At 47.3% G+C, this 20,521-nt stretch overlaps 1 protein-coding gene across 3 annotated transcripts in view; it reads left to right on the plus strand.

The window, feature by feature from the left end:
* VBP1 (VHL binding protein 1) overlaps window positions 1-20,521 on the plus strand; it is a 67,432-nt gene that overhangs the window by 6,068 nt on the left and 40,843 nt on the right. For all 3 annotated transcript variants that reach the window (XM_072627027.1, XM_072627026.1, XM_072627030.1), the window contains exons 3-13: window positions 21-96; window positions 1,663-1,765; window positions 2,466-2,559; window positions 3,801-3,912; window positions 4,761-4,867; window positions 6,377-6,418; window positions 7,348-7,433; window positions 15,307-15,430; window positions 16,319-16,455; window positions 18,257-18,363; window positions 18,972-19,079. In XM_072627027.1, the coding sequence (XP_072483128.1) occupies window positions 21-96; window positions 1,663-1,765; window positions 2,466-2,559; window positions 3,801-3,912; window positions 4,761-4,867; window positions 6,377-6,418; window positions 7,348-7,433; window positions 15,307-15,430; window positions 16,319-16,455; window positions 18,257-18,363; window positions 18,972-19,079 (1,096 nt within the window). The remainder of the gene's footprint in view (window positions 1-20; window positions 97-1,662; window positions 1,766-2,465; window positions 2,560-3,800; window positions 3,913-4,760; window positions 4,868-6,376; window positions 6,419-7,347; window positions 7,434-15,306; window positions 15,431-16,318; window positions 16,456-18,256; window positions 18,364-18,971; window positions 19,080-20,521) is intronic.

Genomic DNA, 20,521 nt, shown 5'->3' on the forward strand with positions numbered 1-20,521 from the left:
CTGCCCCTTTTGACCCACAGCGTTTCATGCAGTACCTTGCATCACGAAATACTCTGTTCAATTTAAGCAACTTCCTGGATAAAAGCGTCATACAGGGTAAGAACTATGTCCTTGTGGGAATGAAAGACAACTAGAGACACTAGGCTAGGCCTGGTCCACTAGAGAGCCAGTGTTGAGCTGCTGACCTTGCATGCTTGCATTCCCCAAATGTACAAAGAAGGTAGAGCCTAGAGAACACAAGATTAAGGGTGGAAAAGGATGGGGTATCACTAGCATGTAGGTGAGGACACATCTGGGAGCCACAATGAAACCTAGTAGCTGGATAGGAGGAACAGCTCCTTGGCCCTCAGAGCTATCTAGAAGAGAGAGGAATAGGTTGCCAGGGGAGATAGGGGCTCTCTCCTCCCACTGAAGGGCTGCCAGCAGGAGACTGTCTGACCATTTGACGGGCATGTTGAAGAAGGAATGGCTATAGTTTAGGTGAGGTCCTTTCCAACTCAAAATCTGGGATTCCGTTACTAATATGCTTTTTAAATAAGACTTTTGATTAGTAAGATTCCCCCTCTCCCCCAACGAATAAGTACATTAGAGTTGTTTGTCTATGATTCTCTGTATAAACAAAAACAAAAAACACCCAATAACAATGTTGAAGTGTGTGTGTGTGTATGTGTGTGTGAGTGAGTGAGAGAGAGAGACAGAGTGAGAGAGAGAGGGGGAGACCTTGTTGACCCCCTCCCCCAACCCAAGGTAAGCCACAAACAGAAGGTACTGGCAGGAAATTGTTTGCAAGACCCCAAGTGTTGGACACCCATCCATACCTTTAACAACCCTTTGCTGAGCACCTGCTCCATGAGGCAGCTTTTGGTGGAGTGCCGATTGACAGACCATAAGTCTGGTGTTGGAAGCACATTTTCCTGTTTAAAAATAGTGATTTTACTTTTTTAAAAGAGAGTACAGTATTCTCATTTTCTTACTATTTAGCATTTATTGTGGAAAAAGAAAAGAACCTTACTCTCATGCAGTGAAGGCATTGCTTGCTCCCACAAAGGGGCTGAATGATTTAGTCATCTTAACAAGGAGCATGGCTTCCTTGCTAGATTTCATAGCTTGTATCATTCCCACAGGGTGATGGCAAATCTGGCTAAGGGCTCTGTAGATCTGGTAGGGTCTTATGGTGAAAGGACTGGGGCCTGAGCACCAGGAAGATTGAAGCCTAGTCCTGGCTCTGCCGTAGACCTCCAGCACTTTTCTTCTCTGTAAAATGAGGGAGCAGATCAGGGTTCTACCACCCTGTCCAAACCACTAACAGCCGTTAGTGAGAGAGCCCACATAGCCTTTGGTCTGCTTGGCAGGGTCACTGTCGCCACTGTCTCCCAGCTGCCTTAATCCCAGGAGGATCTCAAGACTTTGTAGGGCTTTCAAAGTCATCCTTCCTTAGATGCTGGGAGAGATGGCTTTGAAGGCTGTCCATCCCTTCTTGATCCCTTCTTGTCCATCAGCCTTCTTGAAGGCTGTCCTTCCCAGTTCTAGGCCTGGGTGTTTTCATTGAGGAATTGGGGACCATGAACTGTGTGATGATACGCAGATTTGGGCAGAGCTTGTCTTTAGTATGTAGACATAAATGGGATCAATTGGAAATAACCCAGATGTCTCTGTTTCTAGGTTATGATATGTCTACCTTCATCAGGCGATACAGCAGATACTTGAATGAAAAGGCCCTTTCATATAGACTGGTAGCAGTTGACTTCACCAAAATGAAGAGAGGGTTGGTAAACATTTTCAGGTTTTAAAAAAGAAATTGCAGCCATGTGGAGAATTCTTGCCATGTTGTGGTTTTTCTAGAACATAGCCAATTTCCAGGCAGCAGCAGGGATTTCCCCTGTCATGGTGTTATCTGTTCTACAGGAGAGGCTGTGCATGGAGAAGGCCATGTGTGTGCCCTGGTGGCTCTGCTAAAGCTCTGGGCCCCTCTCAGCATGCCAGTAGGCCTCTCATTCCAGGCCAGCCATTCTCACCTCCATTTGGCATGGGCCTGGAGCCATACCAGGTGTTTGTTGTCAGAAAGTCGGTATTTCTCACTTTGGGGAGATTGCAGGGGGATGGGCTTAGTGACAGTGCAGCCTTGGCCTGGCCCTGAGGCATTCTGCACATGGGCAGCAGCTCTTGCCAAGTCTGCTGAAATGCATAGACCAGACCTTGTAGCCTCCATAGGGGTGAGGTTCCACACTAGTGAAACATGCAGCCTGGGAAGCAGTGAGTGGACACATGTGCATTGTGTGTGGACACTCACAGGGCAGCGTGCATGTACGCTCACAGGGCATTGTGTGTGTACACTTACAGGGCAGTGTGCGTGTGCATAGGTGTTGTGTGCATGTTCACGTGGGCATCGTATGTGCATGCATGTGTGCAGCTTATGCCTGCACACACACATTAGCTAACTACACACATGTGATTTGTCTTTGCAGACCTGATGGAGTCATGAGGACCATGGGTACTGACAAGCTTCTGAAGACCCTGCCAGTTATTCAGAACCAGCTTGACGTTCTGCTTGATTTTGATGTGAGAATTTTCTTTTTCAAAATACATTGGAATCTCTCTCTTGTTTTTACCTTGCCTCAGTTTCCTCCTGTGCCCCTTTCCCTGCCTTGAGCCATTCCATATAACTGAAACTTTTTCCTTTAAAGAAAAAGAAGAAAAATTCAGCATAATCCATTGATACAGTGAAAAGAATTGGGCAGAATTTGTGTGTCTGGTCTCTCATGCGGAGGTGTGGAGGGGGCATCTTCTTTGGGGCCCAGCTTGTTCTGCGTAATTTCCCAGTGTTCACGTGTGTTTGTTCTCTTGTTTGTGTATGGATTGTTCTCCCCACTTATGTGATTAGAGTCACTGTATAGACTGTTTCCTTGGCTCTGCCAACTGCCCTCTGCATCAGTTCCCCTAGGTCTTTCCAGCCTCCTCTGGATTCATCACAGGTATCATTTCTTACAGCACAGGAATCTCCCATTACGTTCATGGACCACAGTGTGTTGAGCCATTCCCAGTTGATGGGCAGCTAGCTAGCTAACTAGCCTTGCTCCTGGTTTTTCGCTACCACAAAAGTGCCTCTATAATTTTGTGGGTGTATATGAGGACTTTCTCTTTCTCAATGGCCTCATCTAAGCCCAGCCATGGACTCTGTGGGTCACAGAGTGGACATTTTTTGCCCCTTGATTCGCCCAGTTGCAAGTTGCGTTCCTGAATAGTTGTACTGATTCACAGCTCTACCACCAATGCACTGGAGGACCTGTCTCTTCTGACCATCCTTTGTCATCTGGGCCAGTTGGCAACCTTGGAATGGTTGGGATTTCTTTCTCTTGGCATTAGCATGTGGGGCGTCCTTTCAGATGCTCATTAATAGTTCACAATTCTGCTTTTGGCAGCTGTTTGTTCCTAGTCTTTGATCTAGTGGGGAACGGCTTTTGCTTTGGGTATTTCTCTCATATCTTGGATACCAAACCCTCTTCCGAGCAATTCAATAAAATTCCCTTTTTCCGTATTTCCTTCTCTCCTCAGCCTAGCTGTGTTAATTTTGCTTATTTGTCTAGAAGTTTTGTAATGTCATGTAATTGCGAGTCTACATATTATCTTTTATAGTTTCCTCTGTCCCTTGGTGATCTAAGAATTCCTTACCTACCCAGAGATGGAAAAGGGAGATGATCTGACATGACCATTTTCCAGGCCATCTTTGTGTTTGTTTGCAAATGAAGATGTTGGGAGATTTGGTCCCTTCCTGTTCACTTACTCCCCTGTGTCATCCACAGGCTCATCCCAATGAACTCACTAATGGTGTCATCAGTTCGGCCTTCATGCACCTTTTTAAGGATTCCATCAGGCTGTTTGCAGCCTACAATGAAGGGATTATTAACCTGCTTGGTACGTTGCTACTTTTCTCGGGTCATAGAGGGAGGGAGTTTGCTTTCTGAATTCAGTTGAGCTCTCATTGGATCCCCTTTATTCAAAGCCATTCCCTTTTCCTTGGTGTAAGCCAAGCTCCCCAGAGGCTGCCAAGGCCATTGCTTATAGACAAATGCGGCCTTTGCCAAGTCCCGAGGCATGGCTTAGTTGGGCCCATTGACACACTCATGCCCATTCTCCAGGGCTCTGCAACAGATTGGCATATTCAGGTGAGAGCATACTACTGAAATAGCACTTCATTTTTTTTTCTCAGAAATGCCAGGAAATTGCTTTTTTTTCCTTGAGAGGTCTGAGCAGTTCGGTTCTGGGGCTGAATGCTCTCTAGACGTACTCTTGGCCATCGACACTAGTTTTTGTTACCAATGTCCCTTCGATTGTAGGGGGCCAGATTTGGAGGCTGAAAGAGCTGACTTCCAGCCCTGCCCCCGAATACTCGCTGGCCAAGTTAAGGTCCCCTCAGGTAACTCAGGGAAAGGGTCATGGCCATAAGCTATCATAGGTCTAGGCCTCCAAGTTGTTTGGCTCTCCTTTCTTTTCTTGGTTTCCAATCTAATTGGGAATATGCCATTCTGAGAATCTATTTGCTTCCATAAACGTGCGTCCAGAATGGAAAAGGGACACAGCAGAGCAGAGGTGGGTGGTCTCTTTTGCTCCTGTCCCTGAGATAAGGGAAGGGGAGTTCTTTTAAAATGTCCATTGCAAGGGAAGGTGGCATTGTGAAGACAGCCCTTCAGAAGGTTCTCAAGTGGAGTCCCCTGAGGACTGAGTCTTTCCAGGTGTCTGGAGCCTTTGTCTGTTTATTTTAGAAAAATACTTTGACATGAAGAAGAACCAGTGCAAAGAGGGGCTGGAGAGTTACAAGAAATTCCTGGGAAGGATGGCGAAGCTGTCAGAGTTCCTGAAAGTTGCCGAGGTAACATGACCAGAGCCAGTCACCATTCTCCCTCCGTTCCTGTTCCCATGGCTGGCTGCCCTGCTCAATGTGTAGGGCCTGGTGTCATCGAGGCTTGGATTCAAATCCTGCCCCTGCCTCCTGCCCATGGAGGACTCTGGGCGAGTTCCTTCCCTCTCCTCTGACCTCAATTTCTTTGTCTCTAAGATGGAGGAAATAACTTTGTTAGTTGCCACTCCCCTGGGGTGGTCGTGGGGAGGGGATGACCCACATAGATGTCACTGGTTGGTTTTGCCTCTCCCCAGTTCATTGTCGAATTACTTTTTTCTTAGAAAAAATTTTGCCACTCTTGGATTTCTATCTCTCCTTCATTGCCCAATCTATCCCTTCCTCTCCCCTATCCAGAGAGCCATCCCTTGTTATAAAGAACAAGAAAGATGAGTAAAAAGGCAGTTCCACCCCAATGCTGGAGCCCTGCAGTCTGGCCAGCTTGGTGACTGTCCCTGTGGGGATCAGCAGGTTGAAGTTGACCTGGCGTAGTTTAATGTTGTGTCCATATGGTCTTGAGGGACTTCCCTTAATTCGGACAAAACCATGTGGTTGCTGAAAATGACAAGAATCTCTCCTGCTCTATAAGCTTCATTCTTGTGTTCCCTAGAGGAGCTGAGCTTGCTGGGAAGGCTCTTTGGGGCTTGGCTCAATTGTATGTACTGAATTCTAGCCAGACATCACTCTTCCAGGCCAAAAATGAGTAATCTTCTCACTGGCATTTTCACTGTAAGATAAACAAATACCAATTCCACAGGTCCACAGGTCCCACCGGTCAGTCACTAAGCATGACTTAAGCACCCTAGCTCAAGTGCTCTGTGAGGACCTGGGACACAAATACAAGAGCTTACAGTCTACCAGGGGTGCGGTGTGTTTCTAGATAAGTCAACACAGGGTTTTTAGAAAATGCATAGTGACTGAGGAGGGTGTCATCAACTGGGGAAATCAGGAAAGGCCTCTGAAAGGGAGCTAGGAATTGTAAAAGGCAGAGTTGAGGAGGGAGAGCATCGTGGGTAAGGTTGGTGGCGTATATTTCTAGGGGGGAAAGGCACTGAGAAGGAGCAGGAGAGAGCAGGTACCATGAGCTATGTGGGGAGCGACATGCGGGGCCCTTTCGACTGACTTGGTCTGGAAAGCTGGGTTGCTTCCAGCCCTGCTCCTGACGCAGACTGACTGAGTATCCATGAGCAAGTGGTGTTATCTCTTGGGGCATCTTGAGAGAGAGTCTAGAACCAGGTTGGAAGGGCTCTGAATCCCGAACAAAGGGATTTCTATTTTAACCTGAAGGCAGTGAGGAACCATGGATACTCCTTGAGCAGAGGAGTGACATGGCCAAGCCTCTGTATTGGAAACCTTTTCTGGGCTGGACATGGGAGATGAAAGGGAAGAGGCAGGAAGGACCTACCGATGCTACAGACCTCCATGCCTTTGCCACTGATTGTCTTAACTGCTCTTTTTTTCTTGTCTCTCTCATGACTCCAGCAAGTTGGGATCGATCAAGCTGATATTCCCGATCTGACTCAGGTCAGTGTCCTCCTGGGGTTGCTTTAGCTCATTTTCCTCCATGCATCCTTCAGGAATCACGCTTTTTAATTACTTCCGTTCTGAGAATCCATTTGCTTCCAGAAACTCATGTCCAAAACACCATCCCTGAGTGATGAGTTCAGGTGTCTCGGTGCTTTTCCATTTGTGTGATTTGTAGGGGGCATGGTGGGGCAGGACAGGAGCGGGGCAGCATGGGATGGGATGAGTTCCAATGATTTCTTAGGAATTTCCCTAAGGACCAAAGATGGGAGGTAAATGGGCTCTTCTGTGGCATAGGCTTACTAACAATGCCTCTTTTCAGTCTGTACTTGTGCTTTTGTTGGTATATGGAATTTCCAGTGAGGAAAGTCCCTCTGCCCCTGCAGCTTACCACCTTCTCTGCATGGGAGAGTTGTAGAGAATTGCCCAGGGCACTCAGATGTTGCCCCAGGCTCAGAGGCCTTCCTGATTCTAATGCCACCCAAGCTGCTTTTTGGTTGATCGTTTATAAGTGGGGAAATCTACAACGAGGCTGCCAGGGGGGTGCAACAGTACACAGAGTGCCACAGAGTGGACTTGGAAGCCCCGAGTTCAAATTTGACCTCAGACACTTTTGATGTATGACTCTCTCACACCTTTTGCTGTGTGACCCTCTGCCTGCCTCTGTTTCCTCATCTGTAAAATGGCGCTAACGATGACACCTACCTCCCAGGCCTGTTTTCCTGAGGGTACCAAACACCTTCCAGAGATAGGATAGAGCAGGCTGGTGGCATGGGGCAGGGGTGGAGGAGCCATCTGCCAGGGCCCTGCCTGAGGAGTTGCAGAAGGGGATTTGGGGGCACCATTTTGAGTGAACTTGCGTCCAACTGCCATGGGGGAGGAGAAGACGATGGTGTTAGACTCCATCCTAGTGAGGTATCTCCCTTTAGGCACCAAGCAGCCTGTTTGAAGCACTAGAACAACATGTGGCTTCTTTGGAAGGCCGTAGGACCAAGGAGCTTTTGGCAGCTTACAGGTAAGTGGCCACGTACCTGCTTTAACCACATCTTTTCTTTTTCTCCTCATGTCTGCCCTGTTCCCCTTCTCACTTGGGCCCAGGAAGAGGTGGAAAGAGACATCTCTTTGCAGGAGCTTCCAGGCCCCCTCCAGTCTTAAATCTATGAGCCTATGAAGGCACATTTTACCCATCCACCTTTGTACCTTAGAACCAAGTCAAAGGTTGGACAGTCTCAGTGGGGATGGGGAACTGGACATGACTGTGAGGGAGTGAGCTGACAGTTGGATCTCTCCTCTTAAGTACTGGCTGTTGCACCAAGTAACCTGGGCTCCCAGCCCATGCACCCAGCCCCTTCTTTCTCCCCATCTCTCTGTCCCTCCCTCGCTTTTCCCTTCCCCCAAGCCCCTCAGTTCTCTTCCTCCAGCCCCACTCTCTGTCTCTGTCTTTCTTTCCCCTTCTATATGTCCCCATTTATGGGCCTACAGGCCCCTTCTCTCTCCCCTTCTCTTTTTTCTCCTTTTATTTCCCCTTTTCTGAGGTCCATAAGCCCTCCTTTCTCCTTTTTTCTTTTTCACTCTGTTGTTCTCCCTCTCTCACTTTTCCTTTCTCCCCTACTCCCTCAGACTCCCTGCCCCGACCTCCATTTCTCTCTGTTCCTCTCTCTTCCTACCCACAAGCCTCCAAACCCCTTCTGATCTCTCCTCCTTTCTTTCCTCCTCCTTTAGGCCCTGAGGCCCTTCTCCCTCTCTTTCCATTTTTTTCTCCCTTTTTCACTATCTTGCTTTGTCTTTCTCTTTCAGTCTCTGTCTTTCCACATCTCTCTGTCCCTGCTCCCAGCCCCTCATACCTTTACCTCTCTCCCAGTCCGCACCACAGGCTCTCAGCTCATTCACTCTCTCTCTCTCCCAATCTCTTTGGCCCTCTCTCTCCCATCCCCAACCTCAGGCTCCCAGGCCCTCCTCTATCTGTCTGTCTGTCTGCCTGTGTGTCTGTGTCTCTCCCCCCCTCCCCCATCTCTCTGTTTCCACACCTTGGTGCCCCTTCTGTTCTCTCCCTTTCTCTCATCCTCTCCCCCAGGCCCTCTTCTCTCTCTATTTTTCTCTCTCTTTTTCACTGTCCTTCTCTCTATTGGTTTCTCCTTTCTCTCTGTCTCTGCACATCTCTGTGTCCCCACCCTCAGGTTTGTAGGCCTCTAACTCCGTTCCCCTAACATATTCAATTATACAGTCCTTTTTCTCTGTCTCTCTCCATTTCTCTGTCTCTCCTCTTTCCTCTCTGAAACTCCCTGGCACTCCTTCCTCTTTCTCTCTCAGTCTCTTTACCTACTCGACAAGATTCCAGACCCCTTCTTCTCTCTATCTCTTTGGCTCTCCTTCTTTCTTCCTTTTGGTCAGCCCCCCCCCCCCCCCAGGCCTCCTTCCGTTCTTTCCCTTTCTCTTGATCTTTCTTTCTCACTCTCTGTCACACTCTCTTTCTCTGACTGTCTCTCCCCATCTTGGTCCCCACTCAAAAGCCCTAAGGCCTTTCTTTCTTCCTCACCCCCCCTGACCCCTGACCCCTATCCTCAGGAACTGTTTTCTCTTTTCCAACCTCTCTGTCTCCACTAACAGTTTTCAAGGCCCCTACCTTTCTCTCCTTCCCCCCACCCTTTATCTCGCTCTCTCTCTCCCCTCCCTTTTATCTCTCTTTTTGCTTTCTGTCTTTTTTCCTCTTTCTCCTCTCTTTTTCTCTCATTTTTTCTCTCTTTCATTCTCTTTGCCTCTGCCTGTCTCTCTTTTTCTCTATCTCTGTCTCTGTCTATTTCCCATCTCTATCACTACTTGCAGGCCTTTAGACTTTTCCTTCCCCGCCCCCATCAGTCCTCTCCCTCTGTCCCCAGTCACAGGCCCCTTCTTGTCTTTCCATCTTTTTCCTTCTCCCTCAGGTCCTTAGGCCCTCCCTCCCTCTCAATTTTTCCCTTTCTTCTCTCTCTCTCCCCCTTACCCTCCATCTCTGTCATCCTTTCTCATTCTTTTTTCTCAGTTTCTCTCTTTTCACATCTCTCTGTCCCCATCCTCAGACCCCTACCTCTCTCTCTCTCTGTCCCCCCACAGGCTCCCAGGCCATTCACATAGGTCGTTCTCTCTCTCTTTCTCTCTCTCTCCCCCTCCCCCCCTCCCCCTCTCTCCCCCTCTCTCTCCCTCTCCCTCTCCCTCTTTCCCTCCCCCTCTCCCCAACTCTCTGTTCCTTTCTGTTTTACCCTCTCAAACCTCCTGGCCCTCCCTGTCTCTCTCTTGTGCGTCTCTCTCTTTCTCTCTCCCCTTCTCTATGTCCCCACTCAGAGGCCTCCAGTTCCCTTCTGCTCTTTCCCCCTCTCTCAGGTCCCCAAGCCCTCCTCTTCTTTCTTCATCTTTCTTTTTCACTATCTTTTTTTTCCTTTTCTCTCTCTTTCCTTCTTTCTCCTCCTTTCTCTCTTTCCACATCTCTGTCTCCACCTTCAGGCCCCTGGGCTCCTAATGCTCTCTCCCCCCTTACAGGGGACTGAAAAGATTTGTTCTGTAAAACTTGGACTCAAGTCAAAAGGCCACACCCAAGAACCTAGAAGGCCACATGTGACCTGGAGGCTACAAGCTCCCTGCCCCAGGCCCTTGCTTTTCTTTTTTCTCAGGACCCTGCTTCTCTTTCCCCAGGTTTCTGTCCCCCTTCACAGACCTTCATGGCCCCACCTCTCTCTCTTTCTCTCTCTTTCATCTTGTTCTGTCTCCCACCTCCTTTCTCACACTCCCTTTTTCCTTTCTTTCTTTCTCCCTTTCTCCCCCTAATTTTCTCTCTTTCTCTTTATTTTCTTCTCTTTCTATCCCTGCTTACATGTCCCTAGACTTTTCCTCCTCTCTTCCTTCGTCCCCATAGCCCATATTCTCAAGACCCCTGCCTCAGGCCCCCATGTAGTCCTCCTCCTTTATCTTCTCCTCCACTCTGTCCATCCCCATCCATAAGCCTCCAGGCCATTCCTTCTCCATCCCAAACGCATACACTCAAGACCCTTCCTTTCTCCTCCTCTCCCTTCCCCCTCTCTCTTTTCCCCCCCTATATTTGCCTCCACTCCCAGCCCCATAGACCCTTTCTGCTGTCTCCCTCTACCCCATACTTTCATGACCCTCCCATTCCTCATCCCTCTGGCCCTCATCCTAGGCCCACATTGCCAACACCTTTCTCTCTCTGTCTCTCTCCTCTTTGTCTCTTTTTTCGCCTCTCCCCATCTCTCCATCCCTACTCACAGGCCCACCCACAGACTCCAGTTCATGCCATCTGATTCTTCCATGTCTTTTCCATCCTTTTGTTGCCACTAAGATACCCTGAGGATTCTCCCTCCCCCGCCCCACCCCCCTGCGTCCCCACTCTGCTTCATTGTCTGTACTGACAGGTCTCCAGCCCCACAGACCCCCAACTCGTACCTCAGGACACTTACTCTCTTTTCCCATCTCTCTGTTCCATCCCTCTCCCCACCTGACCCCAACCTTTGTTCCCCATTCTCTCCCTCTCTCTCTCCTGTTGTCTCTCTGATTCTCTCTTTTTTCTCATCTTTCTCTCTGGACCCTGCTCCCCCACTCTTTCATTATTTCTGTCTCTTCCCATTTCTCACTCTCTCCTCTCTGTGTCTCTCCTTTTATCTCTCTCAGTGTCTCTTTTTCCTCCTGGTCTCTTTTTCTCTGTCTCCCCTCCATAACCAGCTTTTTTCATTGTCTTTCTCTTCCCCTTTCTCACTCTCTCCTCTGTCATTCCTCTGATCTCTCTTTCTCACTCTTTCCTTTCTCTCTTGGTCCCTGTTTCTATCAGTCTCCCCTCCACTACCAGCTTTTTTCCTTATTTCTGTCATTTCCTTTCTCTGTCTCTCCTCTCTCATTCTTCTGATCTCTCTCCCTCCTTCCCTCTGTCTCTCTCTCCTTCCCTCCCTCCCTTTCTCTCTCCCTCTTCCCCCCTCCCTCCCCCCTCTCATTCTCTCTCACTCACTCTTTTTTTTCCCCTTGGTCCATGTTTGTATCAGTCTCCCCTCCACTACCACTTTTTTAAATTGTTTCTCTCATCACACTTCTCACTCTCTCCTTTCTCATTCCTCTGATCCCTCTCTGTCTCTCTTTCTTTCTTTCTCTCTCTGTCTCTGCTTTTTCGCTTGGTCTCTGTTTCTCTCTGTCCTCCCTTCCCTACCAGGTTTTTTCATTCTCTCTCTCATCCCCTTTCTCACTCTCTCCTCTCTCATTCCTCTTCTCTCTCTCTCTCTCTCTGCCCTCTCTCTCTGTCTCTCTCTCCCTCCCTCCTTCTCTCTCTCCCTTTTCTCTTCATCTCTGTTTCGGTTTCTCTCCCCTCCAGTACCTACTTTTTTCATTCTTTCTCTCATCCCCTTTCTCACTGTCTCCTGTCATTCTTCTGATCTCTCTCCCTCCCTCCCTCCCTCTCTCTCTCTGTCTCTCTTTCTTTCTCTCTTTGTCTCTCCTTTTCTTCTTTGTGTCCGTTTCTCCCTGTGTCCCCTCCATTACCAGCTTTTTTCATTTTTCTTTCATCTCCTTTCTTACTCTCTCATTCCTCTTCTCTCTCTCCCCCCTCTTTCTCTGTCTCTGTCTCTCTCTTTCTTTATTTCTCTCTCCTTTTCCTCTTGGTCTCTGTTTCTCCCTGTATTCCCTCCCCTACCAGCTTTTTTCATTTTTTCTCTCATCCCCTTTCTCACTTTCTTCCCTGTCATTCCTCTGATCTCTCTCTGTCTCTCTCCTCACTCTTTTTCTCTCTCTGACTCTCTCTTTTTCCTCTTGGTTTCTGTTTCTGTCTCCACTCCACTACCAACTTTTTTCTTTCTTTCTTTCATGCCCCTTTTCCCTTTCTCCTCTGATATTCTTCTGATGTTTCTCTCTCTCTCTCTCTCTGTCTCACTCTCTCCTTTTTCTCTTGGTTTCTGTTTCTCCCTGTATCCCCTCCCCTACCAGATTTTTTCATTCTTTTTCTCAACCCCTTTCTTACTCTCTCCTCTGTTATTGCTGTGATCTCTCTCTCTCTGTCTCTCACTCTCTTTTTCTCTCTCTCACTCTCCTTTTCCTCTTTGTCTCTGTTTCTGTCGGTTTCCTCTCCACTACCAGCTTTTTCATTCTTTCTCTCATCCACTTTCTTATTCTCTCCTCTCTCATTCGTCTGATCTCTCTCCTCTCTCTGTCTCTCCTTTTTCTCTTGGTCTCTGTTTCTCTCTGTGTCCCCTGCTTTACTAGTTTTTTTCATTCCCTCTCTCATTCCCTTTCTCAGTCTCTCCTTTTTTATTCCTCTGATCTCTCTTTCTCTGTCTCTCCTTTTTCTCTTGTTTTCTGTTTCTGTCTCCCCTCCACTTCCTGCTTTTTTCATTCTCTCTCTCATTTCCTTTCTTTCACACTCCTCTGTCATTCTTCTGATCTCTCTTTCTCACTCTCTCCTTTTCCTCCTCATCTCTGTTTCTCTCTCTCTCTACACTCCACTGCCAGCTTTTTTCGTTTTTTCTCTCATCCCCTTTCTCACTCTCTCCTCTGTCATTTCTCTGATATCTCTCCCTCTCTCCTTTCCCTCTTGGTGCCTGTTTCTTTCTATTCCACCCAATACATACATACACACTCACAGCTTTTTTTCATTTTCTCTCTTTCATCTTCTCTCCTTTTCTCTGTCTCTCCTTTTATCTCTCTCTTTTTCCTCTTGTTCTATGTTTCTCGCTTCCTCCCCCTCTTTTTATTCTGTCTCTTATCCCCTTTCTCACTCTTTCTGTCGCTGCTTTTACCTTTCTCATTCATTTTTCCTCTTCTCCTGATTGTCTCCGTCGCCCCTCACCTTTTTCATTTTCTCTATCTCTCTCTCTCTCAATCTGTCATCCCCTTTTTGTCTCTTTCATTTTATCTCTCTCTTTTTCCACTTTGTTTCTGTTGCTACCTCCCTCCCTCCCCCCTCTCTCTCTCTCTCACACACACTCACTCTCACTTTCTCCTCTGTCTCTCCTTTTATCTCTCATTCTTTTCCCTCTAGTTCTTTGTTTCTCTCTGTCCCTCCTCCATTTTTCTTTCTCTCTCTCAATCTCTCTAGCATCTGCTTCTTACTGTCTCTCTTTGTGTCTCTTTTTATCTCTCTCTGTGTCTCTTTTTCCTCTTGGTCTCTGTTTCTCTGTCCCCTGCCTCCTTTTTCATTCTCCCTTTCTCTCACCCCTTTTCTCACTCTGTCCTTTCTGTCTTTCTCCCTCTCCCTATCTCTGTCCCTTGTGACAGGCCCCCACGCCCCTTCTCCTTTATATCCATTTTTCTGTCCCTCCTTCTTTCTCCCATCTCTTATACGCCTAGGTCTCCTCTATCTCCACTCTCCCACTTCTTTCTTTTTTTTCTTCTATCCACAATCACCAGCAAAGAATTGGAAACCCATCATCATGCAACAAGCATTCCTTGTCTGCTGCATTTTCTGTCTCTTTCCTTTCTTCCCCATGTGAGGTTTCATTTGGGTGACCTGTTTGTTCTCAGTGCCTTCCTCCAATGAAGGCATGCGTACCTGCTCTTGTCCATTTTCAAATGCGGTGTGTAGTTGTGACTGGAGGATTGGAGAGAGTCAGGATTACCTGTGTTTGAGTCCTGCTTCAGGCTTTTACCAGCTAGGTGACCCTCAGTAAATCACTTAATCCTTTTGTGCCTCAGTTTGCTCATCTGTAAAATGGGGATATTAGTGATTCCTCCTTTGCAGGGTTGTCATTGGGAGAATTGAGAGAAAGTCTGTAAATTGTTTGTGCTCAGTTCAGAAGGGATTGCCCTGTGTCATAGATCAGCCAATGGAAATGTGTTGGCATTGGAAAGATCCACCATTTACCAGAGAGCCCCTTGTTGAGCTCTTGAATTGGCTCCTGCTGTGGGTTGGCTTCCCAAACTCCTGATGAGCTTGGGCTGCAGCTGAAGGACAGCCAGAGAAGGAAGTAGCTCCCCTACCCTAAGCATTCACCCAACAGACAGGTAGCTGGCTGCTACCTGACCATGTGTCTGTGCCTTAGCACCCGTGGGGAATAGGAATGGTCAAGGTATGGCAGGGTCAGATGGGAGGAGGATATCTTCACTCTCCAGTGGCTGGAAGGGTTCAGAGGAACATTTGGTTGGAATGTCCTGCGAAGGAATACCTTGGAAATAGTGTGCATCCCAGGGCTGTTTTAGTTCACTGAGTTGTGAACCATCTGAACTTATGTTATCAGTGGGACAGGTTGGGGGTGACTGATCTTAATAGGAGGTTCCCACGAAGAGGGTCAAGTCAGACCTGCAAAGAATTCTGGGACTCATAAATTCTAGGCTGTAGAGACTGTTAAAGAGGCCGGGTCTGTCTGTGAGCTAGGTGGACTCCAACATCAAGTGGTCCAATGCTTGCTTGCCACCCTCCTCTTCCTCAACCGAGCTTTCCTGGACAGCATGGAAGGAGGTGGTCAGGTCTGAGTATGGTAGATATACCCGCTGATGCTGTGTGATGGGTATATTGGAGAGGAAAGAACCTAACAGAAATTGGCCAGTGAAAGAGAAGAAGATGGGATGGTAACTCTGGGCAGGATCAGGGTCTTGGCAAGCTCTGTGTTTAGGGTTTGACTCTCTTTTCCCTTAGGAATATGGCCCTTCCCTGTCCTTTAGTACAACATCAAGAATGGAACTGACCTTTGTACTTAGGATGTCGAACATGCCCCCCTCCCCCCACCCCTAGCACATTGTATTGGAAATTTTATTTATTTTTCATTTCTAAAATTCTGTGGCTTACCTGCTGCTCTGCCAGCACCCAAAGCAACTGATGCCTGGCTTTAGGTTGGATGCTGTCAAAGCTGGTGGCACTTGGGTCTTGCAAAGCTGAGAGCTGCCTTTTGTTCAGGCTGACATGTTCCTCAAGACAACTTGTGTTACAGAGGAAACAGCCTGTCGAGTGCCGTGTCCTCACTTAGCAATACTGGGAAGGCCTTCAGTGGAGTGGTTGAGACGCAGAAGATACAGACGTTGGATGACGACCAGACTCAACTGCAGTCTTTGAAGGTAGGCTTGCCTGCTCCCTAAATGTGCGCTTTGGTTCTGGGCTCTAGACCTGCTGGGGCTTTGGGGTGGTGGATCCTCAGGGTGGAAAAACTGGTCTTGAATCCAGAAGTCACTGTCAGCGAGCTTGGAGTCTTAGTGAAAATAGACCTTTAAATGCTTCTGGTTCTCAATGGAAAAGGCGGCTGGGCTTCCCTTACATTTCTGGAGGCTTAGAAGGGCATTTCTGCAGCTGAGTCCCATTGCAGCTAAGCCACTCATTGGTTTCTCTCTGCTTGGAGATTTTGGTAAGATGAGATTGTGTATGTCTTCACAATGACACCTCACATTGATGTAACAGTTTTTTCTTCCTCTGACTGGAGAGTACTTAATCTATTTTCTTCTTTTGTATCTTCCTGACATCCTGAGGGTGGCCTGTGGGAAGGGCCCTGTAATATTCTACCCATTAAATGATTGGGGGACAATACAAGGGCCACAAGTCAAGATACAGAGTAGGGGGACAGCTCTCAGTGGAATTGTGAAAGAAATGGACAGGTATTCAGCTCTGGTGCCACTTTCTGACCAGATAGGGGTGCTAATATGTGCACTGCCCATCTGCCAGGATGGTTGTGAGCAAGAATGAGCAAGTATTGGGGATGGGTGAAGGGGCAAGGTTGGGTGGAGTTCTCTTGAAAGAAGTTAATTTTGAGCAAAGCCTTAAGGGGTTGGTGAGAATTGGCTGTGTAGAGAGTAAGGCTCACTCAGGTAAAAATGGAATATTCTAAATGAATTTCTCTATGTATTTTGAAACTGCGATGTCACTTCTCCAAACTCAAGATTTGGTACCACTTGATGCAGGCTTCCATCCTGCCTCAATCCCTTTTCATTCATCTGTGCTATCATTTTTTCCAGGAGAAGCGTTTAAAAGAAATTCCAGTGATCCCTAGTGCTACTTCCATGGCTGAGTCTCCAAGGATTTTAGCAGGGAAAAACATGGCAGTCTCTTCTGCTGCCAGCCTTTTTGCCCCTGTGATGCCGCCACCCACCAGGTGAGATGAGCTTTGAGTTTTCTCCCAGTGACGCTGCACCATGCAGAGGTGTCTGGATCATGATGGACTGCATTCCCCAGCCCCTCTGACTCTGCCTTCAGTCCCATCTACCACAGTAATCTTTATCCAACTCGAAGCCTCCTTTATTCCTCCTTTTTGATCATACACTTAACTTTATGACAAAGCAACTGCTAGTCCTCTCTTAATTGCCTTCTCATCATCACATTCCATGGGTCTCTTTCCAGATGCTGGCATCGGTGTAGACTGGTGAGACTTTGCCCATCCTGCCCCCCTCACACTCCCATTTCCGCACTCATATCCATTCAACATTTTGGCCCTAGATCGTGGGAAAGGCTGTGGGCCAGAAGAAATGGAAGTCCAGCTTCTGAGTCATGAGCACCTGGGGTGCATTTATTAAACACCTTCTATGTGACAGGCACTGTACTGAACCATAAAAAACAAGCCCTGTTCTCCAGGAGCTCCCAGTCTACTGGATTCAGGCCCTGCCTCAAACCCACCTGGGCAGATGAGCTCTGGCTCATGGTGCCCTCTCAGACTATAAGTTGCAGAGCTGGTTGCTTATATTCGTTATTTGATTGAGTTTTTCCATTGGGAGTGCCTTCTACCAATGAAATAACAGGGCTAGCACTCCCCTCCTCAACCCCTCCCCCCCCCAAAAAGAAGAAAAAGAACAATTGTTATCAAGCGTAGTCATAAGTGCACAGTGATGTCATGGAGAAAACTTATTTAGCCAGACATCAGGAATACCCCAAATAATCAATTCCTTTTTTATCCTCTAGAGGTCAGCAAACTACAGCCCTCAGGTCCAACCCAGTGCTGTTACAAGCTGGCCTCTGAGAAACTTTGGTACATTTTGAAACAAGGTTATGTTCTATTAAAAAATGTAGAGCTGCTTCTTAGCTGGGTTAGTGGGGTGCACTAACTCAGGCACTAGTTTGTTGACCACCCTCCCACCCCATCCCAGCAAATAACAGGAAAGAGATTTCTTTTCAGTAGTATCAAAAAACCTCAGTCCTTAAGGATCCATTTAGCCTGGCACACCAGATTGATTCAGAGAAACCTCTCAAATCCTAATGGAACAAATAAAGAAAAACCTGATGAAACTGAGAGAATGCCCTTGGCCCTTTCTGGGCAGCACCCTGGGATGGGTCTGGGGCCTCTCCTCGGGTAGTAGTGAACTCTGATCTCAGCATGTTCCTGGCCCAACCCTGGCCCCATGTTGACCTCTTTGGCTTCCTGTGCCCACCTTGGGCCAGACAGATGACTCACTGTGACTTTTTCTGGTTCCTCCCATCAGAATGGGGGTCTGGTGCATTTTCTAACTGTGTTGGGGTGAGTTTGGGGGTACAGGGCAGATCTTACTGTTATTCCCTGCTACTCCATCATTTTGGCTACCCTTTCCAGATGCAGCTTTTTCAAACATGAAGTGGTATCTTCAAGTCACACAGGGTGTGTGTGCGTGTGCATTTGTGTGTGTGTGCACGCCTCCATGTGTCTGTGTCTGTCTGTGTGTGTCTGTATCTGTGTGTGTGTCTGTGCATGTGCATGTCTGTGTGTGTCTGTATGTGTGTCTCTGTGTGTGTATCTGTGTGTGTATGTCTGTGTCTGTGTAAGTGTGTAGATATCTGTGTCTATCTGTGTGTGTATGTGTGTGTACACCTTCTGCTACCTTCCAGAGATGGTTTCCATGAGAAACCATTCTGAGCAGGGCCTTTTTCCAATCCAACATCAGATGGTTTAGAGATGTTCATACCCCCTCTTTTTCTGTCCCCCACCCCAGTCTGGCCAACGTTTCTGGTGATCTCTTTGGTCTTCAACCTGCCTTCGTTTTTGCTGCACAGAACACTACTGCTGCTATGGGAACTCCCCCAAGCCAGACCTGGGGAGGTGAGTTTGTACTTCTGATCAAGATAACTAAGGTTGAATATTCAGGAACTGGCATGATGCTAGGAAATCAGGGCTTCCACACCACTTTTATTTTAGCCCTTTCTGTGGTAGCACTTCTTTTTAGCTATTTTGAAAGGATTTCTTTTCTTCCTTCTGATACAGAATACACCAAGCATAATTTAGCCTTTATTGTTAAGTAATGGTTACTTGAGAACCGTCAGTTATTTTACACAGCACTGCCTTTCAGAATCTTCTGTGATTTATAGAGTTATTTAGTGTGGAACTCGAAAACCAGATTTGTTAGAATTGTTTGTAAAATAAGAGTAGATCATTTTCCAGTGAGGGACATGCTGAGGACTCAAGTGCATGAACTGGAATGCGTGGTCTGGTTGTTGAGAAACTGGCTTTGCTTCCTTTCCCTTTCTTGACCATATTCTGTGTAAAAAAAGGCAGCCAGACAGGCAGGAGTTATTTATTATAGGCATAAAGCTACAACCATAGCTGTGTGTCCTGTTATTCCTGAGAATTATTTTTTGTTGGAAACTTTGAGGTTGTATTTGTACCTTCACCCTGTAAGAGTGCCTTTATATGTCTCGTTTGCTTCTCAGGGCTCCCTCCAACAGCTTTTCTGAGTTCTGCTCCTTCAGAAGGTGCTATGGATTTTGACTCTGTGTTTGGAACAAGGTCACCGGGCTCTGAGTGCAGAGCAGCAAATGGTAACAGCCTTGTTTTCTTGGTAGTATTTCTACAGAGTATTTTTTCTCTGCTCTTTGGCCACTGGGGCAGCTCTCTGACTTTATGTAAACAATTGTCAGCAGACATAAGCACTTGGAGCATTCAATACTTGTGAGTTTGTCTTCAAGTGGGAAGGCTGGTGGAAGCCCCACCTTTGGCTGTGAGGTGCCAGGTGGTGGTGGCAGTCTTGAACATGCACAGGGGGCAGGCCCATTGAGACAGGCTTTGATTTCCTTCCACTACAATCATCAGTCTTCATGGGCTGGAAGTGAGTGAGATCTCAGACAATGCCAGCGGAGTGCCAGCCAGGGCAGGCCTTGCCAAATTGGCAAGGTTTTCAGGTTGGTCTAGATTTGGAGGCTCAGCCTCATTGAATGCTCATCACCAGGTGTTCAGCCACCAGGTGGTGGACAATTCTGGCTACAGTGGCTACTGACAGTCTTTCCACTGAGTGGTAGAGGAAAAGCAATCTGCACCAGTGGAGAGAGCGCTCAGGCTTATGAAATCCCAGCCTTGGGGAAGCATCAAACTAAGATTTTATCCACAGCATATGTCAATCCATGTAATAAATAGCTTGGTTCACATGGGGCTCAATTAGTGTGAAAGTGGTAAAAATACTTTTCCTACTGACAAGTGCTGGAGGGACTGTGGGAAAACAGGTTCACCAATTCACTGTTGGTGGAGCTGTGAGCTGGTCCAGACTTTCTGGAAAGCAATTTGGAACTATGCCTAAAACACTAACTTTTTGACCCAGTGATACCAATACTAGGTTTATACCCCAAAGAGATCAAAGAAGAAAAGGGTCCATGGGTACAAAAACATTTATAACAGCTCCTTTTGTAGTGGCAAAAGAATCAGAAACTGAGGCAATGCCCATCCACTGGGGAATGGCTGAACAAGTGGTGGTATATGATTGTGATGGAGTAGTAACTTTTAACACAGTGCCTGGAGCATAATAAATAATTATTAAAAGATAAATAATAAAAATAAAGGCACTTAATAAGTTCATTTACTGACTTACTTTGTGTTAGAAGAAATAATGTGGGGCTGGTTTCAGAGAAGCCTGGGCAGACTTATGTGAACTGATGCAAAGCGAAGTGAGTAGGATCAGAGAAAAGTTTGTACAGCAATAATGTAACAGTGATTGACTCTGAACACTTAGTGACTGATCAACACAGTGACCCTAGGACTCATGATGAAACATGCTGCCCACTGAGAAGGGAGGGAGTAGGGGGGAGAGAGAGAGAGAGGGAGAGAGGCAGAGACAGAGAGAGGGAGAGAGAGAAAGAGGGAGAGAGAGACAGAGAGAGAGGAGAGAGTGGGAGAGAGAGCAGGGGGGAAGAGAGAGAGAGAGAAAAAGGTAGAGAGAGAGAGAGTGTATGTAAATGGACTCAAGGGCTAAATCACAGCTCTGCTCCTTTTC

This window comes from Notamacropus eugenii, chromosome X (genome assembly GCF_028372415.1).
Source record: "Notamacropus eugenii isolate mMacEug1 chromosome X, mMacEug1.pri_v2, whole genome shotgun sequence".
In the NCBI taxonomy this organism is placed as follows: domain Eukaryota; kingdom Metazoa; phylum Chordata; class Mammalia; order Diprotodontia; family Macropodidae; genus Notamacropus; species Notamacropus eugenii.